Source organism: Melospiza melodia, chromosome 5 (genome assembly GCF_035770615.1).
Source record: "Melospiza melodia melodia isolate bMelMel2 chromosome 5, bMelMel2.pri, whole genome shotgun sequence".
In the NCBI taxonomy this organism is placed as follows: domain Eukaryota; kingdom Metazoa; phylum Chordata; class Aves; order Passeriformes; family Passerellidae; genus Melospiza; species Melospiza melodia.
The window spans coordinates 91,758,299-91,781,690 of NC_086198.1; the positions used below are offsets into that span (position 1 = coordinate 91,758,299).

Genomic DNA, 23,392 nt, shown 5'->3' on the forward strand with positions numbered 1-23,392 from the left:
CCTCCAGAAAATGTCACTGGTGGAGGGCTAAGATTTCTACCATGGGACAGGCACTGCTTTAATGATAATTTATCATAATGGGGAAATATGGTTTGTTGCATTAAAAGGGAGTTAATACCGGGTCAAGTTTTCTGCCATGAGCTCAGAGCCCATAGGATGCAGGAGTGGAAGGGATCTCAAAACTCCTGGAGGAGACTTCTGGCCCTGGGAAGTTGTCCCTGGATGCTGCCATGTATTCCCCAGTCATTCCTGGTTATCCTCTTCAGGAGGAGCTGGCAAGGTGACCCCTGGGCACACTGGGCTCCCTCTCACCTGGTGCAGCTGCCACGTGCTCAGTGTGGGCACAGAGTTAAATGTTGTATATAAACATGTACAGCTAAACCGCTCAAACATTCACTTCCTCAATAAATGCATCTTCCAAGCCAACATAAATTAAATTGGATTAAATTATTTGGATTACAATCAAATCCCCCCACTTTTTTTCCTTTTTTTTGGTGATGTCCTGGTTTTGGCTAGGATAGAGTTGATTTAAAGTGTTGTGTTTTGGATTTAGTATGAGAATAATGTTGTTAACCTTCAACTTTTGACAGAGAGTTTCCCACCTCAGTTCAAATTATGTCAAATGCTTTCCTGGGTGATTTGGGATTTTTTTTTCCCCTGGATGTGGTTTGTCGATTTAGAGGATGGTGAAGGTTCACTCAGGATATGCTGCATCTACACCAAGATCTGTAGCAACCAAAAGCCAAGATGTCAATGGGATTTCTTTAAACCTTCTTCACCTCTCATTTCCAAATATCCAAATTTTATAGATGCCCCTGGATCCCTGGAAATGTCCAAGGCCAGGTTGGACAGGGCTGGGAGTAATCTGGGCTAGTGGAAAATGTCCCTGTCCATGGCACTGGATGCTCTTTAAGGACCCTTCCCACCCAAAACCATTCCAAGATTCCCAAATTGCTGTAGCTGGATCAGCTGAGACCCTTCTTGAGGAAAGAAAAATCAAGAAATGGAGAAACAAAACAGTCCCAGTCCAATCTTCATGGTGTAAGAACTTAAATGTGCCTGTTTTTTCCTACAGCCAAGGCTGCAGGTTGCTTTTTTCTGCCCCTGCTTTTCAAATTTCTTGTTGCTGCTTGGTTTGGTCAAAAACCTCAAACTCCCTTGCTCTGCTGTGCCCCAGGGATTTATTTTGACCCCCAGCTGGTTGGTTTGGACTCAAAAGTTTCTGTGCTAGGTTATTTGAGAGGAATTTTGAAGTGCCAGAGAAAACCAGTCTGGGTGAGGTGTCCATGAGCACATCTGATGGGAGAAGCAAAATTTGTCAGAGCTCTGCTTTTTCTTGCTCTGAAGTTACGAACATCATCTCCCCTGCTAATGCCTCCAGCAGCCTGCATCCCTGGAAAAGTGAATACAGATTTCATTTTGCATTGAAGGGAAGAGTCTCAATCCAGGGCCTGTTGTGCTGGAACAAGGAGGGGGAAAGGTTTTAACCTGAAGAATTAATTTTTCATTGAAGGGAAGAGCCTCAATGCAAGGTCCATTGTTTTGCAACAAGGTGGGGTGGTTTTAACTTGAAAAATTAAGATTTAATTTTTCATTGAAGGGAAGAACTTCAGTCCAAGGCCTGTTGCACTGGAACAAGGGATGGTGGTCTTAACCTGAAGAATTAATTTTTCATTGAAGGGAAGAGCCCCAATCCAGGGCCTGTTGCTCTGAAACAAGGGGGGGAATGATTTTAACCTGAAGGATACGTGTCCGTATAGATATGAATTAATATTAGGAAGGATTTTTTCAATAAGAGGATGGTGAGGCCCTGGCACAGGGTACCCAGAGGAGCTGTGGATCCCTGGAAGTTCCAAGGCCAGGTTGGATGGCACTTGGAACAACCTGGGCTGGTGGAAATTGTCCCTGCATGGCCAGGGCTGGAACGGGATGATCATTGAGGTCCTTCCAACCCCTTCCAACGCAATATATTATGTAAAAAATTCCGTAGGCTCCCCGAGGAGGGGTCTGCGGTCAGGATCTGCCTTTGCGGTGTCGCTGTCCCCGCCGGGGCCGCGGGCGGGCTTTAGGACCCGGCCGCCTGTGACACCGCCTGTCCCTTCCCCTCCCAGCCGCGCTCCTCGCTCGGGACTTTCTCCAGCTTTATTTTTTTATTATTATTATTTTATTTATTTATTTATTTATTTTAATTGGCTCGCGTGCAGGGGGGTGTGTGTGTGTGTGTGAAAACCCAGTTGTCTCTCTCTCTCTTTTTTTTTTCCTTCATTATTTATTTATTTTCGGCGGGGGAAAATAAATAAAGAAGTTCTGCCCCCCCCTCCCCCGTCGGCGGCGGGGAAGGCGAAGGCGCGGCGATGGTGCGGACGGGATGAGCGGCGCGGCCATGGCAGCCCGGCGGCTCTTCCACCTCCAGCCCTGCGGTGAGGGACGGGGGCCTGAGGGGCTCCGAGGGGCTCCGAGGGGCTCTGGGGGGACCGGAGGGACCCGGCTGTCCCCCTGCCACCCCCGCTTGCCACCCCGGATTTTGCTTGTTGCACAGCGCAGGGGTCGCGGCGGGATGCGGTGGGCTTGGAGAGGGGGATGTGTTCTGGTTTTCCCTCTTGGGATGCGGGTTGAAAAATCTTCCCTTTTGGTTTTTCTTTTTTATTTTATTTTAGTTTAGTTTAGTTTGGTTTTATTTTTTTTCTGTTGGTGACACTCCTAAAGTTGAGCTGCTTGTGCAGAGCTGGACGTTCGAGCCCCGGGGATGCGGTGGGACAGGAGGACACAGAGGGGAAAAGGAGCGATGGGAAGTTGGGGTCTGGCTGTTCTTGGGGTGTTTTATGCCCCGTTTTTACTTTGTCGCCTTTGCACCCAGCATGGGGCGGAGGGCACCGGGTGCTGCTCAGCTCTGCAGAGCAGATGAGGTTGCCTGACTTGGTGTTGGTGTAAAAACCGCAATAAAAAGGAGGGGGAGAAAATAAGCAGAAAAAGCGAAACTTTAATGCGAAAAGTTGGGACAGTTGTGCGCGCTGGGGAAGACCCCCAGCAAGGAGTTAATCTAAAACGCGGGGGGAGGAAGGGTTTAAATGCGCTGTGTGATTTGCGGTGAAGTTTCAGAGTTATTTTTGCGGTGTCTCCCCGCTGCCCTGCAGAGGAAGCGCTTCCTTCACCGGCATGGCCGCGGCAGCGCTGGGTGACACCGGCTGAAGTGACAGGGACCGCTGCAGGGACTCTGTGCTGGACCACAAGTGACTGTAGGTGGCACAGCAGCTTTGTCACCCGTGCTGTCCCCGCACGTCGGGTGAGGATCGGTGTTCCGGGAGGGTTTGTGCCTCCGGAGCTTTCCCCGCTCCGGTTTAATGGAAAAGTTTTCATTTAGAGCTGATGTTCTGCCTTAGCTCTGCTGCTTTTTCACGGCCGTGTTGGCATTTAGAGACCTGCAGGATCAGAAAATCATGGAAAGGTTTGGGCTGTCCTGCAGGAGTAGAAAATCATGGATAGGTTTGTGTTGTCCTGCAGGAATAGAAAATCATAGAAAGGTTTGGGTTGTCCTGTAGGAATAGAAAGTCAGGGGAAAGTTTGGGCTGTCCTGCAGGAACAGAAAATCACGGAAAAGTTTGGGCTTTCTATTCCTGCAGGAATAGAAAATCGTGGAGAGGTTTGGGCTGTCCTGCAGGAACAGAAAATCACGGGAAGGCTTGGGCTGTCCTGCAGGAGTCAAAAATCGTGGGAAGGTTTTGGCTGTCGTGCAGGAATAGAAAATAATGGGAAGGTTTGGGTTTTGGACCTTAAAATACATCTCATTCCACCCCTGCCATGGTCAGCGACACCTTCCAATATCCCAGGTTGCTCCAAGCCCTGTCCAGTCTGGCCTTGGGCACTTCCAGGGATCCAGGGGCAGCCACAGCTCCTCTGTGTGGATTTGCACGTGGAGAATCCAAGGGAATTTCCCCCTTTCCCCCAAGTTATTTCAGTGTTTGCAGGATTTTTCCTGGACTGTCTCTAGGTGTGAGCACAGCCTTGTCCCTCCTCTGCCAAGTTCCTGCTCCTCAAGTGCTGCAGCACGGGATAAACCGCTTGAGCCAGGATTGAGTAAACCCAGCTGTGCCTCACCTGGCTTACTGATGCTGGGTTTGTGGCTGCTTTTTTGGGGTTTGTTTGGGAGGCTGGAACAGCGAGGCGACACTTGGAGTCCTGTCTGCACAGCAACCTCAGTGATTGCCACCCCCCTGCGAGCCGCGCGTCGCCGCTTCCCGGCTATAATCGGGATTTGTTGGCTAATCCATCTCAGCCAGAGCCCTCCAGTTTTGAAATATCTGTGGCTTTTGTACAGTTGGTGCTCCCTAAGAATGATGGACCGCAGAGGAAGTTCCCCTCCGGCTCTCCTGTTGTTCCTTGGCAGTTTGAATGCTTCAGCTTGTTTAAATAAATGCAGATAAAAAGGAAGGGTTGGGGTTTTTTTTAAGTGGAGCCCTCGCTTGACCCACCCGGTGGCATAAGATATCTGTGTGTAAGTTCAGAGTGGCTTGACTTCTAGTAAAGCTGTAGTAAATCATTTGAGGCTGTAAACATTTATTAAAACAAGCTTTATTTTTGTGTTGAGTCAGTGTGAAAACAAAGATGTCTTGGGTTTCAAAGGGAAAGGATCCGCAAGGGAAGTTTTCTGCGCTGGCTTAAAGGAAAGTGTCAGTGAGAAGTTGGATATTTCAGCAGAAGGGAGCTGAGGTAAGAGCTAGGGTCAGATTTTAGCTTCAGAGTTGGAATTTAATCCAGAATTATCAGACTTAGCCTGGCGCTGTTCAATTTGCCTGCTTGTTGTTTGGTTTGATCTTTCTTGCAGGAGGCAGCTGAGGTAAGAGTTAGGCTCAAGGTCAAGCTTTAGTTGAAAAATTGGATTTTAGTCCAGAATTACCCAGCTTAGCCTGGTGCTGTTTTATTTGCCTGTATAAGACTAAAACCTCCAATTCTGTCCTGGCAGAACTGCACTGATGCTCTGCATAGGTACTTCATGCTTAAGAACAGGTGTTAAATCACATTAACTGGGGAAAGCTGCTTTTTTGGTTTTTTTTTTAGTAGTTCTAATAGTGTGCTGTGATTGAGGTGTCTCTGGGAAGCCACAGGGTTTCCAGGACCTTTCTGTTTCAGTAGGCTGGGTGGCACTTGAGTTACCTCCTCCTCATGTGAACCCACTTCTGGAGAAGTCCTGGTTCCTTGTGTAGGATTGCCCTGGGAGGAAACAAAGCCTGGGAAACTTTGACAACTCATCATCATCATCATCATGGAGCTGTTATCTACCCTCTAAATATGCAAATCCTTGTCAAGACATCTAGGACAGGTTAAATCCAAGCTGCTTTTGCTATTCCCATCCAAACTGGGAATGCCAAGGCAGTTCCTCAAAGTTCATCCTTACTTGAACCTGAGCAGTGCTGTGTGATTGTGCAGTTTGCAGGACAGCTCCTTCAGCGGTTTGAGCTGGGACCTGGCGATGCTGAAAATCAAGTTTTGTTTTTTATTCCTCTTTTTTAGTGGAAATACAACTTCCTAGCTCTGCTCTGGGCAGAGCTCCTCACAAAGGCTCTCTGCAGAGCACAGCACGGAGGGCTCCTGCATCTGTCAGTGCTGGCTGTGCCATCAAAGGGCTTTGCTGTCACTCATTGCTCCATGGCTTCTTCTACTCCCTCTTTCTAAATTCATCCCTGGCTCTGACTCCCAATTAAAACCAGCAGGACTGACGGCTTCACTCTACCTCTGCTGCTGAAGGAGGTTCTGAGCTCTGAGCTTGGGTAGGGAACCTGAGGAGATTTGAGTAGGGAACAAAGCCAGAGCAGTGCCAATCCTCTGAGATCTGCTGAGAAAGTGCAAGAACACTAGGAGAAAAACATGAAAAGCAAGGCATTGGAGTGGGCTACACTTTATGCTGGTGTTGGGTGAGGACTTTCCTTCCCAACATGTTCTTTGGGGTTCCCCAGCTGATGGAAGTGGCAGAGGAAGGCTGGTGGGGCTGTGCCATAGTGGGATGGATGCCAGCAGTGCTGAATGGGGGCTGTGGTGGGGAAAACCAAGATTTGAAGCTGGTGGAGAGAAGATCTCAGCTGGTCAATGCTGAGAACTGAACAACCCTTGTCTCAAGGTGTTCAGGTGGGCAAACAGTGGAGGTGGAGTTGTTGCTGGGTGTTACCCACTGAGAGGGGCTCAGGAGTGGAAATCAGGAGGACAGAGCAACTTGGGAGGAGGATGAGGTGACCTTCCTCCCGTCCTGGTGCTGGGGCAGGTGCTGGCACTCTGCAGTGCTCCCCTGGGATGTGCCATCCCACGGGACGAGGCGTGAGGCACCAGGTTTATTCTCCTTTTCCTCTGCCATCTCCTTTTCCAGGAGTTAAACGCCTCTTCCCCCTGCTCTGAGCCTAATTGCGTCCCCAGGGCTTAACACGCGTGTGTTTGTTTTATTCAACGTGTTGGCTGTTCCCACCGGAACAGGCTGATTTTTCTACTTTTTTTTTTTTTTTAGGGATTGGGCTCTTTTTTTTTCCTTTTTTTTTTTTTTGCTTATTGTGCACAACAAGCTCCTGCACAAGATATTCGTTGCGGGAGGAGGTTGGGGGGGGGGGGGGAGGAACTGTAGTAATGCCAATACTTCTTGAATATTATAAACCTGGCTTATCAGCCCGACGCAGAGCTGGAATTTGTCTCTTCCTGTGCTGCATCTCTGCTTTCTGAGAGGGGCGTTTAAATACAGCCTGGAGACGCTGCCTTGCCAGTGTGCTCTGCTGGGCTCTGACAGCAGCAGCGGGGCTGCTCCAGCCTCTTTGGGCTTTCTTTTATTACTCTTTTTTTTTTTTTTTTATTATTATTTTTGCACTAAATCCTTTGGGAAAAAAAAAAAAAAGGAACTTCTCTGGGAGAAGGCTCTGAGACTGCATGTCCCAACAGTACGCGCTGCAGGAGGCGAAGGGAGACGCGGTTTGCTTCGTACCTGGCTCTCCTCTCTTCTCTGTGCTGATGGAGCCGGCGTCCTTCTGCTACCCCAGGCTCACCTTCCTGCGCTCTCCCTATGGCCAGTTTGGGGCCAGTGCTGGCTCTTCCCAGGATTTGGCCCCGTGGCCGCAGCATTTGGTGCAGCAGAGGTGGAGCAGGCCGGTGGATGGTGCGTGCCCAGGGTTTGGAAGGGTTGGGATGGGGCAGCAGAGCAGCCCAGGTGGGGTTTGAGGTGGGTTTGGAGATGAGAGCAGCGCAGGTGGGACTTTGGAAGGGTTGGGGTGGGACAGCAGAGCAGCCCAGGTGGGGTTTGAGGTGGGTTTGGAGATGAGAGCAGCACAGGTGGGACTTTGGAAGGGTTGGGGTGGGACAGCAGAGCAGCCCAGGTGGGGTTTGAGGTGGGTTTGGAGATGAGAGCAGCACAGGTGGGACTTTGGAAGGGTTGGGGTGGGACAGCAGAGCAGCCCAGGTGGGGTTTGAGGAGGGTTTGGAGATGGGAGCAGCACAGGTGGGACTTTGGAAGGGTTGGGACGGGGCAGCAGAGCAGCCCAGGTGGGGTTTGAGGTGGATTTGGAGATGGGAGCAGCGCAGGTGGGACTTTGAGGATGATTGGTGTGGTGGTGGTGATGCTGTCCTGGTCGCACAGTTTGGCATCTCCACCAAGGAGCAGCTCTGGGAGAGCTGATAAACAACCTCAGCGTGGAAAAAATTAAAAATAGAAACTGATCTGAGCCAGTCTTTTGTTTCATGAGCTTGTTCACTTGCTGAAATGGATCTGGCACTGGGTGAAACCTGAAATACCTGCTGGAGGCTCAGCGGGCTCAGTTCACCTCTGGGGCTGTGATGCTGTCAGGTATCCTCTGGACTGTTAGTGAAGGTATCAGGTGTGGGGATGCAGGAAGGTTTGAAGATGTTCTGTGCAGGTTTGTCTCACTGTGAGGAGTTACCTTAAAAATTCCAGCTTGGTTCAAATCTTGCTTTAAGGTAATACGGGGAACTTGGTGAATCCTGCTGGTTTAGGAGCTGAGCTCTGTGAGTGCTGATCCTAAGGATGGGAGTCTCAACTTCCTATAAAACTTTTTTTTGGGGAAGATATCTGGTGTTGTATTGTCCTGATTTCTCTTTAAAGGTGGAACAAGGAGTGGGACTGGAGACCTCCAGGGGTCTCTTCCACTTTCTGAACCACATTCTACCTCCTTAGCATCTTATTGCCAGTCTGTGATGTGCCTTACCTGGAAAAGCTCGTCAGGTGGCATGGCAAGGGAAAAAAAAAATAAAAAATGGAGGAGACTGGCTGAGCAGTCTCAGCAGAGAAAAGGCGTGGGAGGTGTTTAAAAACACGCTTTGCCTGTGGTTCTGTGCAGAGGAAACCAGCCTGGGGCAGGGCCTGGGGATGGGGGCTTGTGGCTGCTAAAGGGATGCCCCTTCCCCAGCCGGGTGCTGCCTCCCCTTGCCGTGCTCTGGTAAATATCATCACTGGGAATTATTTTACTGAACTCAGAGGGATTGTCAGAGTTGCTGTAGTAGGGGAGTGACCCAGCCTTGCCAGCATTTGGGTAATTTGCTGTTTATTTCTGTTTTATTCTTTTAGGGTTCTGCCTTTTCTGGGTTGATGTTGCTTTGGGGAGGTTGGTTGTTGTTTGTTTGTTTGGCCAGCTTAGACCGTTCCTCTGGGGTTTAAGTCTCTGGGGGAGACTTGGCTTATTGTGCTGAAAATCTGGAATTGTAAGGAAAGTGAAGCAGTGTAGAACAGGCTGGAGCAGGAGGAGAGGATGTGGCATCTTCCCTCCAAAGCTTTTTAGGCACCTCATGCTCCAGTGCTGGGCACACAGGCTGGGATTTAAGTCCCCTCGGATGAGGTGAGGTCTTTTGGCTCTAATTTCTGCAACTTGCTGCTGGAGCACAGACTTGCTGCCCTGTTTCTCATTCCACTGCATGCATGCATTAACCCCTGCACTGCTGCTGCCGTGCAGCTGAGCTGGATGAAGCAGCAGAGCCCGGCAGGCACGGCAGCTGTATCTTTAAGGAATTTGCTCTATCTCCCTCTCAGCAGCAGGTTTTTCCCCCCCTCCTCCTCTTTTTTTTCATCCTCTGGCTTTCCCTGTACTTCTCTCTGTAAGGTACAGCATCTTCTCACTTCAGCTCTGGCTGGCACAGAGCTTTTTTTCTTTTTTAAGGAGGCACAGGAGCTTTCTCACATCCTGCATCCAGCAAAACTCTCTGGAGCGCTGCGTCGCTTTAACTACTCTATTTCTGCTCCGGGAGGCAAACAGCTCCGAGAGCTGGTGGGATCCGGGTGGCTGCCGGAGGACACATCCCAAATCCTTGTTTGGGGCAGTGGTGGCATGTGCAGAGGCGCTGCCCAGGTGTGGGTTTGGCAGAGCTGGGCTGGAGGTGTCCATCTGGGAGCTAATGGGTCGCGCTCTCACTCCACCCATCCGCCGCTCGCCAATTGGAAGTGAGGGACAAAGATGCTCTGGATGGATTCATGTTGGAGCCAGTGAAAAAGCAGGAGCCGGCTCTGCCTCGGCCACCTGAGCGAGTGGCCTTTGGGGACAAGTGCTGCTGGCTGGGGGGAGCAGCCCTGAGGGCAGCAGAGGCATCTGTGGCTCTTGGAGAAGTAGTGCAGGTAAGTTGTGGTCTTAAAACCCCTCCCAGGCTGAAGCGCTGCTGTTGCTGGGTGATGCATTTGGTCAGGAAATCTGAAAAAGCAGCCCTGCCAGCTCTTGAATTATTTAATTCACTAAAGTAAGGCAGTGCTTGATGTATTTTCTATGGGCTTTGCTGTGCTTGGTGATGATATCTATTGCCTGTGCTGGGTGTCTCTGTGTTTAAGGATGGAGAATGCCTTTTGAATTCCATTTAAATTAACCAGAGCGCTAGCTGTCGGGGTTTGAATTTAGTTTCAATGTATGCATGGGGAGATGAGCCCTGAAGAGAGCTTCTCTGTTCTGGTTTTCCTCTTAATTAATGGCAAAACATCCTCCCAGCCTGTCAGTGAGCTTTCCATGAGCTGTTTCACTTGGGGGAAGTGCAGTGCTGAGTGGAGACAAAATCATGTATGTGGTGTGTCTGAAATGCTCCCAAACATCATCCCTGGTGCTGTAGCTGTGGAAGCCTTGTAGAGGAACCATAAACAACATCCTAATGAATAACATTATCTCTCAGCTTGTCAGTCTGCAGTTATTTCATCACTGGACTGGGGCATTTTAATTTTGGATTGATGATGGACTGGGAAATGGGATCTGGTGCTGCTGCCTCTCCCCCCCCACCTGTGTTGTTGTTGTTGTTGTCACTGCTGTTGTTTTATGGCTCCCAAACTGCTTGGGGTGATTGGTGTTGTCCTGCTGACGCTGGTGGGAACTGCAGACCCTGCTTCTGAGGCTGCAGAGTGCAGCTCTGTGGCCATTTGGGGATCCTTTTGGGCTGTTCTTGCTTTTTGTGGCAGAGGGAAATTTTTCTTTCTGAGTCTTGATGAGAAGCACAGCTGAAAATGTGTTGGGTGATCAGGTGGCTGGGTTCAGTGCTCTGCTTCTGTTTCCAGTACAGACCTTAGGTTTGGCCTTAACTTCTGGTTTTCTGTGGGTTAGATCTGTTTCATCCAGTGATTTTGTGGGATGGTGGTAGGGAGGGATGCAGGAACAACTTTGCTGTTAAAGCTTGGCTCAGCCACTGCTGCCTTTTCAGCAGCTGTTTTCATTCCTGGTGGTGATAAGATAGCAGGGGGAAAAAAACTTTCTAGAAATTCACTTTGTTCCAAAACATGACCCTGGTACCCTGGAGGAGGGAGGGATGTTCCAGAGTGAGACTGGTGGTGCTGCAGCATCTCTTCCACTTAACCCCCAAGAAAGGCTTATTCCCACCAGTTTACTCCTAATTTTTAAAGTATTTAAACATTTAAACCCCTACGGGGAGCAGCTCCCACCCTCTGAATAGCCTCAAGTCAGTGAAATGTTGTCAGACTGTCTCTTAACCATTTCTGCATGGTTTACACAGTGCCACTGCAGGTGTGGTGGCCTCTGGAAGACCTGCCTGTACAAAGAAGGCATTTCAACAGAGAAAAAGATCTCAGGCATCTTTTAAAAATCCATTTTCAACCCTAACCAAGGTTTGGGGCTGTTGCAGTATCTCTTTTTCTTTCGGATTAAGAGTGATGAGGCTTCTGATAGGGCCCTGCAAGGGAAAGAGCTGCCTGAGAAGCTGTCAGTAAGAGTTAATGCTTTCTAAATTATTTAAATGTTTCAGGAAAAGTCTAGTGAAGAGCCTCAACTGGCCTGATCTTGGGCCTTTGCCAGCTTGTGGCATCTCTGGAGGTGTTTTGCTGTCTCTCCTCTCCATGTAGTGCTTAAGCAAGAAATCCTTGTGAGAGTTAAATCGCTTTTTAGAGGGTCCAGCAAAACAAAACCTCCAAAAAAAAGTAAAAATAACCCAAGAAAACCCCAAAAAACAAACTAAAAAGGGGGAGAATAGCCAGAATAGTCCAACAGCCAAATCTGTTGGGGTGCAACTTAACTGTAAAATTCCTCAAATGTTGTTGGTGCTGTCTTGCTCACCTGTGAAATGCTGGCCAAGAAATCCCGTGGGTGAGGAGTGGATATCCTGCATGGCTCTGGATGTGCAGGGTGCCTTCCTCTTGCAGCTCACCTCTGGGAGGCAGCCTTGGATATTAATTGTTTGGGTGGGCTAAATTGTGATGAGTCAACCTAGAAAACGTGGTGCTCCTGCTAAATCCAAACAGCTTTTTTTGTTTTTGGGGTGCTGGGAGCTGTCACTGCTGCACCCAGTGACTCTTTATTAGCTGGTTTTATTGCATGGGTGAGCTGCAGGAAGCTGAGGAGGGGAATTGTTCAATGCAGTGAGGAAAAGGCTTTGATTTGAAAACAGCCACGTCTGATCCCTGAGCCTGTGTGTGGGTGGGTGTTTGCCTGGCAGGGAGCAGGCAAGAGGATGCTTCCTGCTTTATCCTTTCAATATGATGCTTTATTTTTTCCCAGCCAGCCACTGTGAAAATGAGTTCTGGGGTTTCATTTACCACAGTGCCCCGTGGCATAACTTAAACCCTCCCCACACCATTTCCATCCTCAGAGGAATATCCAGCTCCTTGCAAATAATCCATGGTTTGAACCTTGAGTGCCTGCTGAGCCTCAAAGGCATGGAGTTGTGTTTGCTGCCTGGGATGTCATCCCACTCTGGTGGAGGACACTGTTTAGATAAATCCATGGAGCAAAACTTTATATCCAAGTGACTCAGGATAGCCCTGGAAATGTCAGAGGACTGCTTTGTGTTCTCCAAAAATCACAGAAATGGGACATTTCCAAGGGGTGTGATGTTTAGTTTAGATAATCCAGACTTCTGAGTCCTACAAACAGGGATCTGGGGGAATGAAACCCTTCTGGGAAACAAAGAAATGGTGAAAATCCTTTGGGGGATACTTCTGGTAGGGGGATAGGGGAATAAGTAGCACATAAATGCACCCCTGTGGCAGGAGGAGCATTCAGGTTCCTTTATTTTAAACATAAAGGGAGTTCTAAAGAATGATTTAACAGAAACATTCTCTCCTGTAAGGTTTTCTGGAGGATGTGTTTATGCATCAGGAGGGCAAAGCCTGTGTCCCTGCAGGTCTGGGTCTCTGGGCTGGAGCAATAATTTGCCTTCAGATTGGGGCTATTTAAAAACACCTTCCTCCTCAGTGTCTGCTCTGAGCAGCACTTCATCTTCCAAAAGTTTACTGGGGTGAAGAGCTTTGGAGTAGATTTAAATCTTTCTGGGGCATGGCTATTTCCTACACTGTTTTCAGGACCTCCTGAGTTGATTTCTTGTAGATATTTGCATGCAGATGATGTTTTAATCAACCCATTTGAGTAAAAATCTGCAGTGAATATCCCTGTTTTGTTACCCAGTGATGCCAGTCACCCTTCTGTGTTAAATCTCCAGGTGTGCTGGGCTTTTTATTTCCCTTCAGGGGCTGTCTTTTTCCTCCCAGCCTCATGAGGAGGATGAGGATGAGCTGAGGAAGGTGAGGGGCAGCAGATGCAGGCAGAGGGGAGCTGCCCTCTCCCTGTGGGGCACTGCCCACTCTTTGCTCTTCTCCTGGTGTTTTTGGGAGCTGTGTTGGGAGGATATTTTGCTGTCTGTGATGGGTGGAACCAGGGGGGAGCAGGATCCCAGCTGGGGCCTGTGGAGCTGGCCCTGTCCTTGCAGAGCCCTTCCCTGCAGCCCTGGCACTGAGCTGGGCAGGGATGGGGCTCTGCTGTGCCTTGGGCAGGGAGGATTGTCCCCCTCAGGCTCTGCTGGGGATGATGGATGTGTGGCTGCACTGCCAAAGGACAGCCAGGCTGCAAAGCTGTGCCTAAAAAGATTCCATTAGTTGATCTTGACTCAACCCTTCAAGAAAAAACTCCCTGGGACTCCCAGGGTGGATATTCCCCATTTGATCACTTACAAAAGGTCTTTTTGTCTTCGATGTTTTCATTTGCCTTTCTCCATGATTTTTAGGGAAGGGTCCGTGTTTGGGCAGCATCAGACACCATTTACCTTTCCACTTTCCTTTCCAAGCATCCCTCACTGATCTTTCTTGAATTACAGTGATCAGTTTGGAAACCCTGACTTCTGTGATTCTTTTCCTTTTATTTTTTTGGTCACACCTCTCTAGGCATGGAGAAAAACAAGTGAAATCTCCAGCTCTTTTCCTCCTGTCTGTCTGTCAGTTGTGATTGCCCAGCCCAGCAGCACAGGGGCATATTCCAATTTCTGTGCCAGCAGGAGCTGTGCTCTCACCAGCCTTTTCCAGCTGAATTAGGTGGAGCTGTGGGAAGGAATCAGCTGCTGAAGGTGTAGATAGAAATGAGAAGTGGCAACTCCAGCCAGAATAGCTTTTTGCTTGCTGCTGCCCATTAATTCTTGCTGACTTGGGTGGTTTTAAATGATTTGCAGGGAATGCCTCCACCAAGAGCCTGTGCTGCACGGTTCTTCTTGAAAATTCCCAGAATCTCTTGTCTTAAGAGCACAAGAGAGGCTGTGTTGGAGAAAAACTGTAATACTGACATATTTGGAGCTGTTCATCTCGTCTGTGATCAGATTTGCTGCCTGACAAGCTCCTGTCCTGCTCTGTTGTGATGCATTTGTGTTATCAAAGGAGCTGGAGGCTTCCTCATCCTCCTCCTGTTGAGCTCTTGCTGCACGCTGAGATTTTTAAACTCCATTTCAGTCAATGCTCCACATAATTAAAAAATTCCTTCTCTCCTACAGGTTTTCCCTGAGGTGTTATTTCCTCTGTGTGTGATTTTTCTCTGAAGTTTGGCTTGCTGCTGACTTTGGGTGGAGAAGGGGAGCAGCACCATTTGGTTGTTGGGTATTTAAAGCGCATAAATTGTGACTCTCTCCTTGCTCCAAATTGTGGTGCTAAGGAACCTGAATGCAGCTTCCAGATCTCTTGTGCAGGACTCCTTTGTCCTGGGGTGTTAATTCATGTTGGGGTGGAAAGAGCAAAGAATAAGAATTTATTAAGAGTTTAATATTGAACAGCAGGACTGGGGAGCTTTGGATGGGGGAAGCTGCATCATCTTCCAGCTTGAAGCCTTGGATGAGACCATGAATTTGTCCAAGCTGGAATTATCTCTGGATCTGTTTGAGGGGGTGCAACTTAACTGTAAAATTCCTCATTTTGCATTCAGTGAACTCCTGGAGTCAGCTGGAAGTGGCCAAAACCTTGCTGCAAAGCTAAAGTCCTGCATGTCTTCTGGGAAATGGATTTCTTTCCACTTACCCATCCCATTTCTGCCCAGTTATCTGACTGGGCAGTTCTGCATGATGCAATAATTGCTAATTCTTCCTGGGAGGAAATGGACAAAGTCTCAAGGCTTTTTCAGCACAAATGAGTGATTTTTGTGGTGACTTCTCACTCATAGTCTGATGTGTTTTGCTTTATCAGCTTTGAGGCAGGACATTGCATGTGCTGATGAGACTGAGAAATGTCCTCAGAGCTCCATCAAAAATGATGAAAATTGAGGTTCTTGAAGAAACTGTGGCTGCCCCATCCCTGGAAGTGTCCAAGGCCAGGTTGGATGGGATTGGGGGAACCTGGTCTGGTGGAAGTTGTTGGAATATGGGGCTGGAGCTGGATGGTCTTTAAGGACCCTTCTGGCCCAAACCATTCTGTGAAATTGGGGTATTGGAGCACACCCTGAGTAAAGGACAATGAAGCTACATGATGTTTTCTGATCAGAACTTTTGGGCTAATTAAATTTTCCAGATGTACAAGTTGGTCATGTTTACAGACAGCCCAAGAGCTGCCAATATTAAAGGACCTGTAAATAAAAAAGTTCTTTCCTAGTACCTCTTTCAAACTGGTGTTGTCTCAATACAAACTCCAATTAACTATCAAGGCACTAGAATTTTTAGAGATTTAAGCCAAAAAAAGCCATAAATGCCACAGGCTGTGGCAGTACTTGTAGAAAGCTTTTGCAGAGCTGTGTTTCACTTCAATATAAGGCTTGTGCTGCAGAGGGCTGTTTATTTGGAAGATGCCAGCACCAGAACATTGTAATTGAGTTACCCAAGTATCCCGAGAATGTGTTTTTATTCATAATCCTCCAGTATTGCAAGGCTCAAGGGAACTTATTGCTAACTTTAAAACAAGAGAGTCAAAATGCGTTTATTAGTTGGAGATGCAGTGTGCACAGGAATTTAATAATGGAGGATGGCATGGCAGGGGTTTGTTGTTAAATGTAAAAATGATAAGAATGTAAGAAATCAGGAAATATACCCACTTCTTGTCTGGTGCTTCCCGTGGCAGATCAGCTGTTCCATCCCAGCACCTTAAACAGCAACAGCAACCCTGACTCTGCTGCCAGTTAAAAATAAATGTCATATCCAGGTCTGGTGGAAGGTGTCCCTGCCCATGGCAGAGTCTTGGATGGTCTTTTAACTCCCAGCTCAGATAATTCTGTGATTCTCTCATATTCCTCTGCCTTGGTGGCTCTTGGGGTCGCTGCTGTTGCCTCAGCTCAAAGGGTAATGGCTTAGCCATGAAATCTTCAGCTGCATCCTTGAGTCTGGAAAAAGCAGCTTTGTTTTCTCTTTTGCAGCACTTCAGCTCTTCACGTCTGAATTCAGTGCTCAGAAAGCTCAGAAATTTTCATTTTGAGGAAGGAAAGAAGTGGTAACACGGTGTGCCTCTCCAATTTAGTCTCATCTAACAAGCATCCCTGCAGGGAATAAGGTTGGGGTGGCAGTGGGAAGTTATTTTCTGGAGTAAATTAATGTTTAGAAAAGAAGAGCATGGCTTAAATTGTCAAAAGAGAGCTGCACCATGTGCTTTTGGGCAGACAGTGGAAGGTGGCACCTTGTTCTGCCTTTGGATAGAGAGAACAGTTGGAGAGTCTGGTTGTCCTTGGAGGTGATGGGTGAGAAGGAGTCTGAAGAGAGGCAGGACCTCTCTGAGACCACTCAGAGGCACAGGAATGAGTTGTTGTGCTCCATCTCTGCTCCTTGGGGTAGTGCTTTCCAGCTTTGTCTCTAGAAGCATTTGTCTTGCTGAAATTTCTTTGCCTGGATTTTTTTTTTTCTTTAATTGTTGGAGCCTTTGAAAGAAAACCTGAGTGGAAGAAACGGGAGGCATGGGATTGGTGGATCTGAGGGTGTGCAGAGGGGAAACCCCTGCACTTTACAGGCTGGAGGAAAATTTATCCTTCATGGAAACACTTCTGCAACTTCAGGCAAACGCTGGAGCATTACCATGTTGATACCTAATGAATTTGGAGACTTGTACTCCTGCCCAGGCTTCCCTAAGCCCAGCAATTGCATCGATCACTGCGGTGTTTCATAACTGGCCCTTGCTTGAACTCTTTTTAATTTCAGGAGTGGAGGTGAGGTGGGGAGAGGAAATACAAGGTTGGTGTGTGTGTCAGGCAGTGGCTGCTGGAGCAGAGCAGGCTCAGCCTTGCTGTCAGCTCTGCACAGCCCAAACCCAGCGCAGCAAAACGCGGCCGAGGAGCCGAGACCTTGGATGTGAAATCCTGTAAGCGCCAGGAGAGGGGAGCAGGTGGAGCTGCTGATGTGTTTGTCTTTCTGGCTGCTCCTCAGCCTGCACTTCAGCAGGAGCCAGCTGGCCTTGTCCTTAGGTAGCATCCCTCAGCATAAGGAATGCTGATGGGGGAATAAGGGGAGAAAGGGACTGGCGTGTAAGGAGATTAATTGGGCTGTCCCTGAGATCTGTCTGGTTTGTTCTGCTCAGTTCAGAACTTGGGGTTGTTCAAACTGGAAAAGAGGTGTCCTGTATTAGAGGACACATTTTAAGACATTTCCTCCTAATTTATCCAAAGCTGGGACAGAAGATTCTAGGGTAAACTTACTGTGACATTTTACTGCTTAAAGAGGGCCTTTAGGAAAGGTGGGGATAGACTTTTTAGAAAAGCTTCTTGGGATAAGACAAGGCGTGATGGTTATAAATGAAAAGAGGTTTGGTTTAGATTAGGCATAAAGAATAAATTTTTTGCAGGTTGCCCAGAGATTTGGTGGATGCCTCATCCCAGGAAATGTTCAAGATCAGGTGTACTGAGCAGCCTGATCTAGTTACAGATATCCCTTCCCATGGCAGGGAAGGTGGAATAAGCCTTTAGAAATCCCTTCCAACCCAAACTTTTGTATGAAAAAGTCAGGTGAATGTTGAATTCTGTAGTGCATCAGAGGTACAGATGCTGTAGCCCCCAATTTACCTTTCCCACCTCCACTTGTGCTAATCCCTGACCTTTCAGCTGCTCCCGTGGCTCCCTGCCTGTCTGGGCTTGTATAAACACCCATCACCTTTTACCTCCTGGGCACGCCAGGCACAGGTTCCTGATGTTAATGTGCCCCTTCCGTGGGGGATGGAAGAGCTTTTCCAAAGGCGCCAACAAGGCTGTTTGGAAGTCTGAATTGGGTTGGTGCTGTGGGACAGCATTATGTTGGGAGAAGACAAATTACCAGGGCTGGGTTTTTGCCAGGACATAGTAGGGTGAACGCCTGACTTTTTATCTTTTTTTTTTTTTTCTTTCCCCAAACGTGCCGTTGCATCTTTAATTACAAGGTTAAGACCTCTGTTTTATGACTCATCTGAAAAAAACAGCACCTCCACCATAATTACCTGAGCATGTTGCCGGGGGGACTGTGGTTCATTAGTGACTCAGAGGAACCAGTGGCACCTAATGAAATGGCACTGCCTGCTGTAACACCCCAGCCTTGCCCTTTTCATGCCTGCTCCAAGCAGGGACCAAACCAGTCTCCCATAAAGGTGTGATGCCAATCTTTGGGATGCTGCAGCTGGAAGGAATTTCTGAGGAAGAAACCAACCGATTCCTGATCATTAGACAGCATCAACCCACAGAAATAGCTGTGTTCAGTTAAAGGAAAAGCAGAGGGTCTCATTTTGCCCAGTGAAGGATGAACATGTTGCTTCAGGCTCCCTCAGAAGCCATAAGAGGAGTGAGAAATGGATAAACCATCCTGCTGGGAATGTGGGTTCCTTGGGTAATCCGCCCCGCCGCCGAGGCGTATTTTGTTTGTTTCCCTGAAATACGTAAATGCAATCATTGCACAATAAAAGAGTCTTTAAAAACTTTCCTTTGATCATTAACATGCTAATCAGTCTGGATGGATCTTCTCCTTCCCTTCCAGGTGGAGGGAAACAATTGACTCGTGTAATGGGTGCCCCTTGGCCACAGTTCGGTGCCGTTTGTTCCTCCAGCCCATTGTTCTGGGATGAACTTTGGAACATTGTGTTTCTCCTTTGGACCAGACACTGGAATTGCCCTCTGGTTTCTGTGCTGGCTCTTTTATTTATTTATTTATTTTTTTTTTCCCATGGCCATCAGGGTATCCCTTCAGGAACCTGTGGGCGCTGGAAGGTCTGAGTGGTGACAAGTGACAGGGCTGGGAGGTGCTGCCGTCAGTGACAAGTGGCTTTACATCCGTCATGTGCACAAGGGCTCCCGGGGGACCAGCAGCAATTGTGAGCCCTGAAAACGTGGCACACTGTACAAGGGAATAAAGAGCCTGCAACCTGGGAGCCAGAAGTGATGGGGCAGAGAAAGGGTCTTTGGGAAACAGTGTCATACCTCAAAGGAAGAGCAGGAAGCCTAATCTGTAGAACAATAAGGCAGGCAAAACCTCTTTCCTTGTTGGCCCAAATTCATCGCAGGCTTGCGTAGGTAATGTTTGATTAGCCTGATGAGCTGGGGAGAGACACAGCAAACCTATTCCTCCTTCTGATTGCATTTTGGCTGGGAAGAAATGTGTGAAGAGGCAGCATCGAGTCCCACGTTTCCAAGGGGCTGCTTGGGTGATTCTTGCTCAGGGCTTGAAATCAAGAGCTCTGTTATTGATGTAAAATGAGCCATGCACCTGTGCAGGGGCGCTGCTGCCCACACAGGCTGAGCTGTCACATTTTGTCAGCCTTCAGAGCAGCCAGGCTGGGTTTGGGCAGCAGGCTTTGGTCACACCTGAGAGCAGGTGCTGCTGTGCTCTGTTATCACACCAATAGATGTTCAGTGGCTGCTTTGCCAGCAGTGAATTGCAGAACTGACTCAGTAGCAAAACTCCTGTTCCTAATAAATGCTGGGGATCCATCCCTGCTGCTGCTGTGTTGGTGGATTTGCTCTTGCTCAGCATCATTTCCCATTTGTGGCTTCCTCACCAGACCCTGTTGGTGCAGATGGTGTTGCCTGCAGGACCTCAGCTCAGGAAGTGGGCCAAGGAAGGCTGGAGGGTTCTGGGGCTTATCTTCAAGTGCCAAGCACTGTTTGGGGGATATCCTAATGATTAGGAGCAGCAGGATGGAAAGTGAATTCCCATTTTCATAAAATTGAGTTGTTTTTTGTAAATTAAACTGGTTATTTTGTCTGAGCACAAGGTACTACCTGGGCTTCATTGTGGCTAGTATTTTTATAAAAACATTTCAGATGTTTAGTTTGTGTTTTTGCTGACGTACTTGTTCAGGTTTGGTAAATCCCTGAGATGATCAGAGTCATCCTGATCTTTAGCCTTGCTCTTTTGTGGTCCCAGCCCAGGATGTCTGACACTTTTTTCCAAGTACTGCCTGTGGCTGTAAAGGAAATTTCTGGTAAATACTATAATATCAATAAGCAAAAAGTTACATTTACTGCACTCAGGAAAATCTGATGCCTGCAGTATTTTGTCATTGGCTTTGTGCTGTAAAGTGAAGACATTCAGCATGTTGATGATTCTCATGTTTCACTGTTTTCTGTCTTCTCCAGAGTCTCCACCAGCAGCGATGTCAAGGAATGGATACTTCTTTGAAGAGAGTGGCAAGTATTATTTGACTTTTTTGCACACACACCTTATTGGAGGGAGAGCTGCGCTGCAGGGGTAGCTGCAAACCTGCCATGGGTGATAGAGAATCCATTCAGCTGAAGTGTGATGTGGAAACAGTCTGGTGTGGTGCTTGTGTAATCCAGTACTGGGAGCAGGCTCCGTGTTTTTAAATCCTGTAGATGTTTGAGATAGGCAGTAAATAATCAACTCCACATTGTCATCGGTGACTGTTCTGGGTGGCTCCTTGTTTTTCAAGTTCTTTTGTGATGTTTTCCTGTCATACAGCCTGGCAGGTGTATCTGCTTGTCTTTTTCTGGAGTGGGGATCATGCGTGGGTGTTGGATCCCTTTGGAGACATCCTGCCAATGAGCATCAAGGCAAAACTTGGATGGCTCTGGCAGACACATCTTTAACTGCAAGGAAATTTTTTTTATTTTCTTTGAAGCAAGATGAAATGGTGGCATTTGAAAACTTGGATCATCTGCCTCAACTTGGATCATCTGCCTCAAAGATGACTGAAATCTTGGAGGTATTGAAGTCCCATCTTCTCTGCTGATTTTGGAGAAGTAGAATGATGGAATAATTTTGGTTGGAAAAGACCTTAAAGATAATCTTGTTCCAACCTCCTGCTCCGTGTTTTCCCCCAAAACAGCATGTATTTAGGGTATTAGGGAGAGATCTGGAGAGTTCCAGCCTCTTCAGGAAGTAGTCCCTGAGGGCTTGGGGCTTCCTGCCCTTGAAAGTGCTGGAAATACTCAGGACTTCCAAATGGTGAGAAAAAAGACTAAAATTCTCTGGTTATTTAGGCCCTTAGATGCTTGTAGCTGTCACAAGGCTCATCTTTCTTGTTCCAGGGTGGGCCAAGCCTTAGGTTGACATCTGGAAGGGGAAGTTGAATGTCTGCCAGATGTCAGCTGATCCAGCACCACTGGTGACGGCACTTCCTTTGGCATTGACTCTCCCTTTCTCATACAAGGAACAAATTTTGGGGAGTCAAAGGACAAAACTGGAAGCCAGTCCTCTCATCTCTAGCCAGAGGTGTTCTCTGGAGGCTGGGTTGAGTTGCAGAAGGGCAGAAAATCATGCTTGAACTCAGGGAGGTTTTCTGAGGGCATGTGGGGCGTGAGGTTGGGGTAGTCCCGCTCCTTCCCTTCTTCCCACCTCACTTGTGGGCTCTTGGGATGTGGTTGGTGCTTTCCTGAGGACTGGGAATGTGAGAGGGTGTCCTAGGTTGGGACCTGGGGAGGTGACTGAGCCCCCAGCATCTGCCTGAGAGCAGTGAAAGGGTTTGGGGGGATACACTGCTGATTTTGGCAGTACAAGCCCCTACTTCTTCCCCAAACCCTTCTGCCAGAGCCCAGCTGTCTGTCCTGACATCTTAGGTGCCTCTACATGTCCCCTTCCAGGACTCAGCCTTGCCTTCTTCAAACTATCCCCACAAACAACAAAAAACCCCAAAAGCAGATCTCTGAATGTTTTTTTTCTTCTTGTGGCATCTTCTGAGAGCGGCTTCTTCTTTTGTCGACTTGGTGCCATGGCAATGGGCATTTCTAGCCTGGATTTGTGGTATTACTCATCTTCCTCCTTTGTCTTAAGGAGACAGCACCTTGGAGCTGCCTCTTGGAGGGCTTTGAGGAGCTCTGTGGTGCTTTCCTGTTGTGCTTGTGTGGTTTGGGGAAGGAGGGGAGGTTCCTCCTCGGCCCTTGTTTTGTTGTGATTGGAAATACACTGGATTTCTTGGTTATTTCACTCTCAGAGCCGCTGTCACTCTTACTCCTCATTACAAAGTGACCTTTTGGAAGAGTTCAGCTGCTGTGGAGTGATGAGTCACCTTCTGCTGCTTGATTGCGCCGAGGCCTTGGGGTGGATGGACAGCACATCCCAGAGTGTGTGCTGGTGTGAGCGCTCCCACCCCACTGTTCTGCTTTGGTGATCTCTCTGCAGGAGCTCTGTGCCCTCAGATTCTCAAAGTCTTCACCCCAAAACGTCATCAGGGCTGCAGGAAACCACAGATAAAGATGTTACCTTTTCACAGGGTTTCAAAACAGCTTGTTTTGAAATGGAGCTATGAAATCACCGAGCTTGTGGGGATCTGCCAGGCAGGAGATGTTCTTGCCCCACCTCTGAAGCAATAAAAATCCCCAGTCCCCCTAGAAAGAAAAAAAAAAGAAACCTCTTAAATTCTGTTTTTTGGACATTTTCCTCCCTTTTCTCAGCAGGGCAACATCTTTTGATATTCTTGCTCTGTGTAGAGTGGAGCTTTTTTCCTTATCTCCTCCTGGGATCTTGCATATACATATGGTTTTCTGTATTCTTAGTAATTAGGATGTTTTTGTTTCTGAGCATATCTGAGGCTCTCTTCGGAGCCTGTGTCTGTCTTTTGCCAACTAACTTTTCTTTACCCTTCTTGTGTTCTCAGCAATGTTAAAATTTAAAAGTTGAAAACTCATTTTCAGTTGAAAGGACTGTAGTGAGCATGATCTTGGCTTCAGCACTGAAGCACAGCTTTGGAAGAACGTCCTGGATGTTTACATCCATAAAAACTTCAAGTTTTTAGTAATTTGCAGCTCTGGTAATTACTGAGGAGCTGGGGAAAGCCCTGAAAGGATTTTCTAGTGAATTAATATGTGATTATTTGGGAAATTCAGAGGTTGTTATGGTCCCAACCATCTCCCAACCTAACTAGCTAAAAGTCTGGAAAGTTCATCAAGGAAATCAGCTTTGAGTTCAAGTTTTCCCTTATTTCTGGAAGAACTTGAAAGCCACTTTTGTGGCTTTTAGTGCCTTGCATGAGGTAAATACTTACAAAAGGTAAATACTTACAAAAGGTAAATACTTACAATGTAACTGGGAAAAAAATCTGGTGAGGAGTTTGTTCTGTACAGGCAAAATTAAGAGGAAAAAAAGGAAATAAATTTGTGCCTACCCAGGGTGGTGGCAGCAGATTTGATAACATCTGATGGCCATGGTCTGTTTTCAGCCCATGTGTGCTGTCAGTTTTAACAGTTGTCCTGTGCCATCTTGCCGATGAAAATCCATATTTTTATTCGTTTTTTTTGATATCTGGAAGAAGCCTCTTGCACAAACAAACCTGGCAGGACCTGGTGGTAATTGGTGTCCCCCTCCT

General features: G+C 47.8%; 1 protein-coding gene across 5 annotated transcripts in view; it reads left to right on the top strand.

Moving 5' to 3' along the window:
- Nucleotides 1-2,345: 2,345 nt before the first annotated feature.
- The window catches only part of SLC4A11 (solute carrier family 4 member 11), a 98,206-nt gene continuing 77,159 nt past the window's right edge, over nucleotides 2,346-23,392 (top strand). For 2 of the 5 annotated variants that reach the window (XM_063157856.1, XM_063157857.1), the window contains exons 1-2: nucleotides 6,749-7,126; nucleotides 20,208-20,258. In XM_063157856.1, the coding sequence (XP_063013926.1) occupies nucleotides 6,901-7,126; nucleotides 20,208-20,258 (277 nt within the window). In that variant the 5' untranslated portion in view covers nucleotides 6,749-6,900. Of the gene's footprint in view, nucleotides 2,421-6,748; nucleotides 7,127-8,159; nucleotides 8,421-9,072; nucleotides 9,587-20,207; nucleotides 20,259-23,392 lie in introns of those variants that run through there. The other 3 variants (XM_063157858.1, XM_063157860.1, XM_063157859.1) reach the window with 3 other exon arrangements.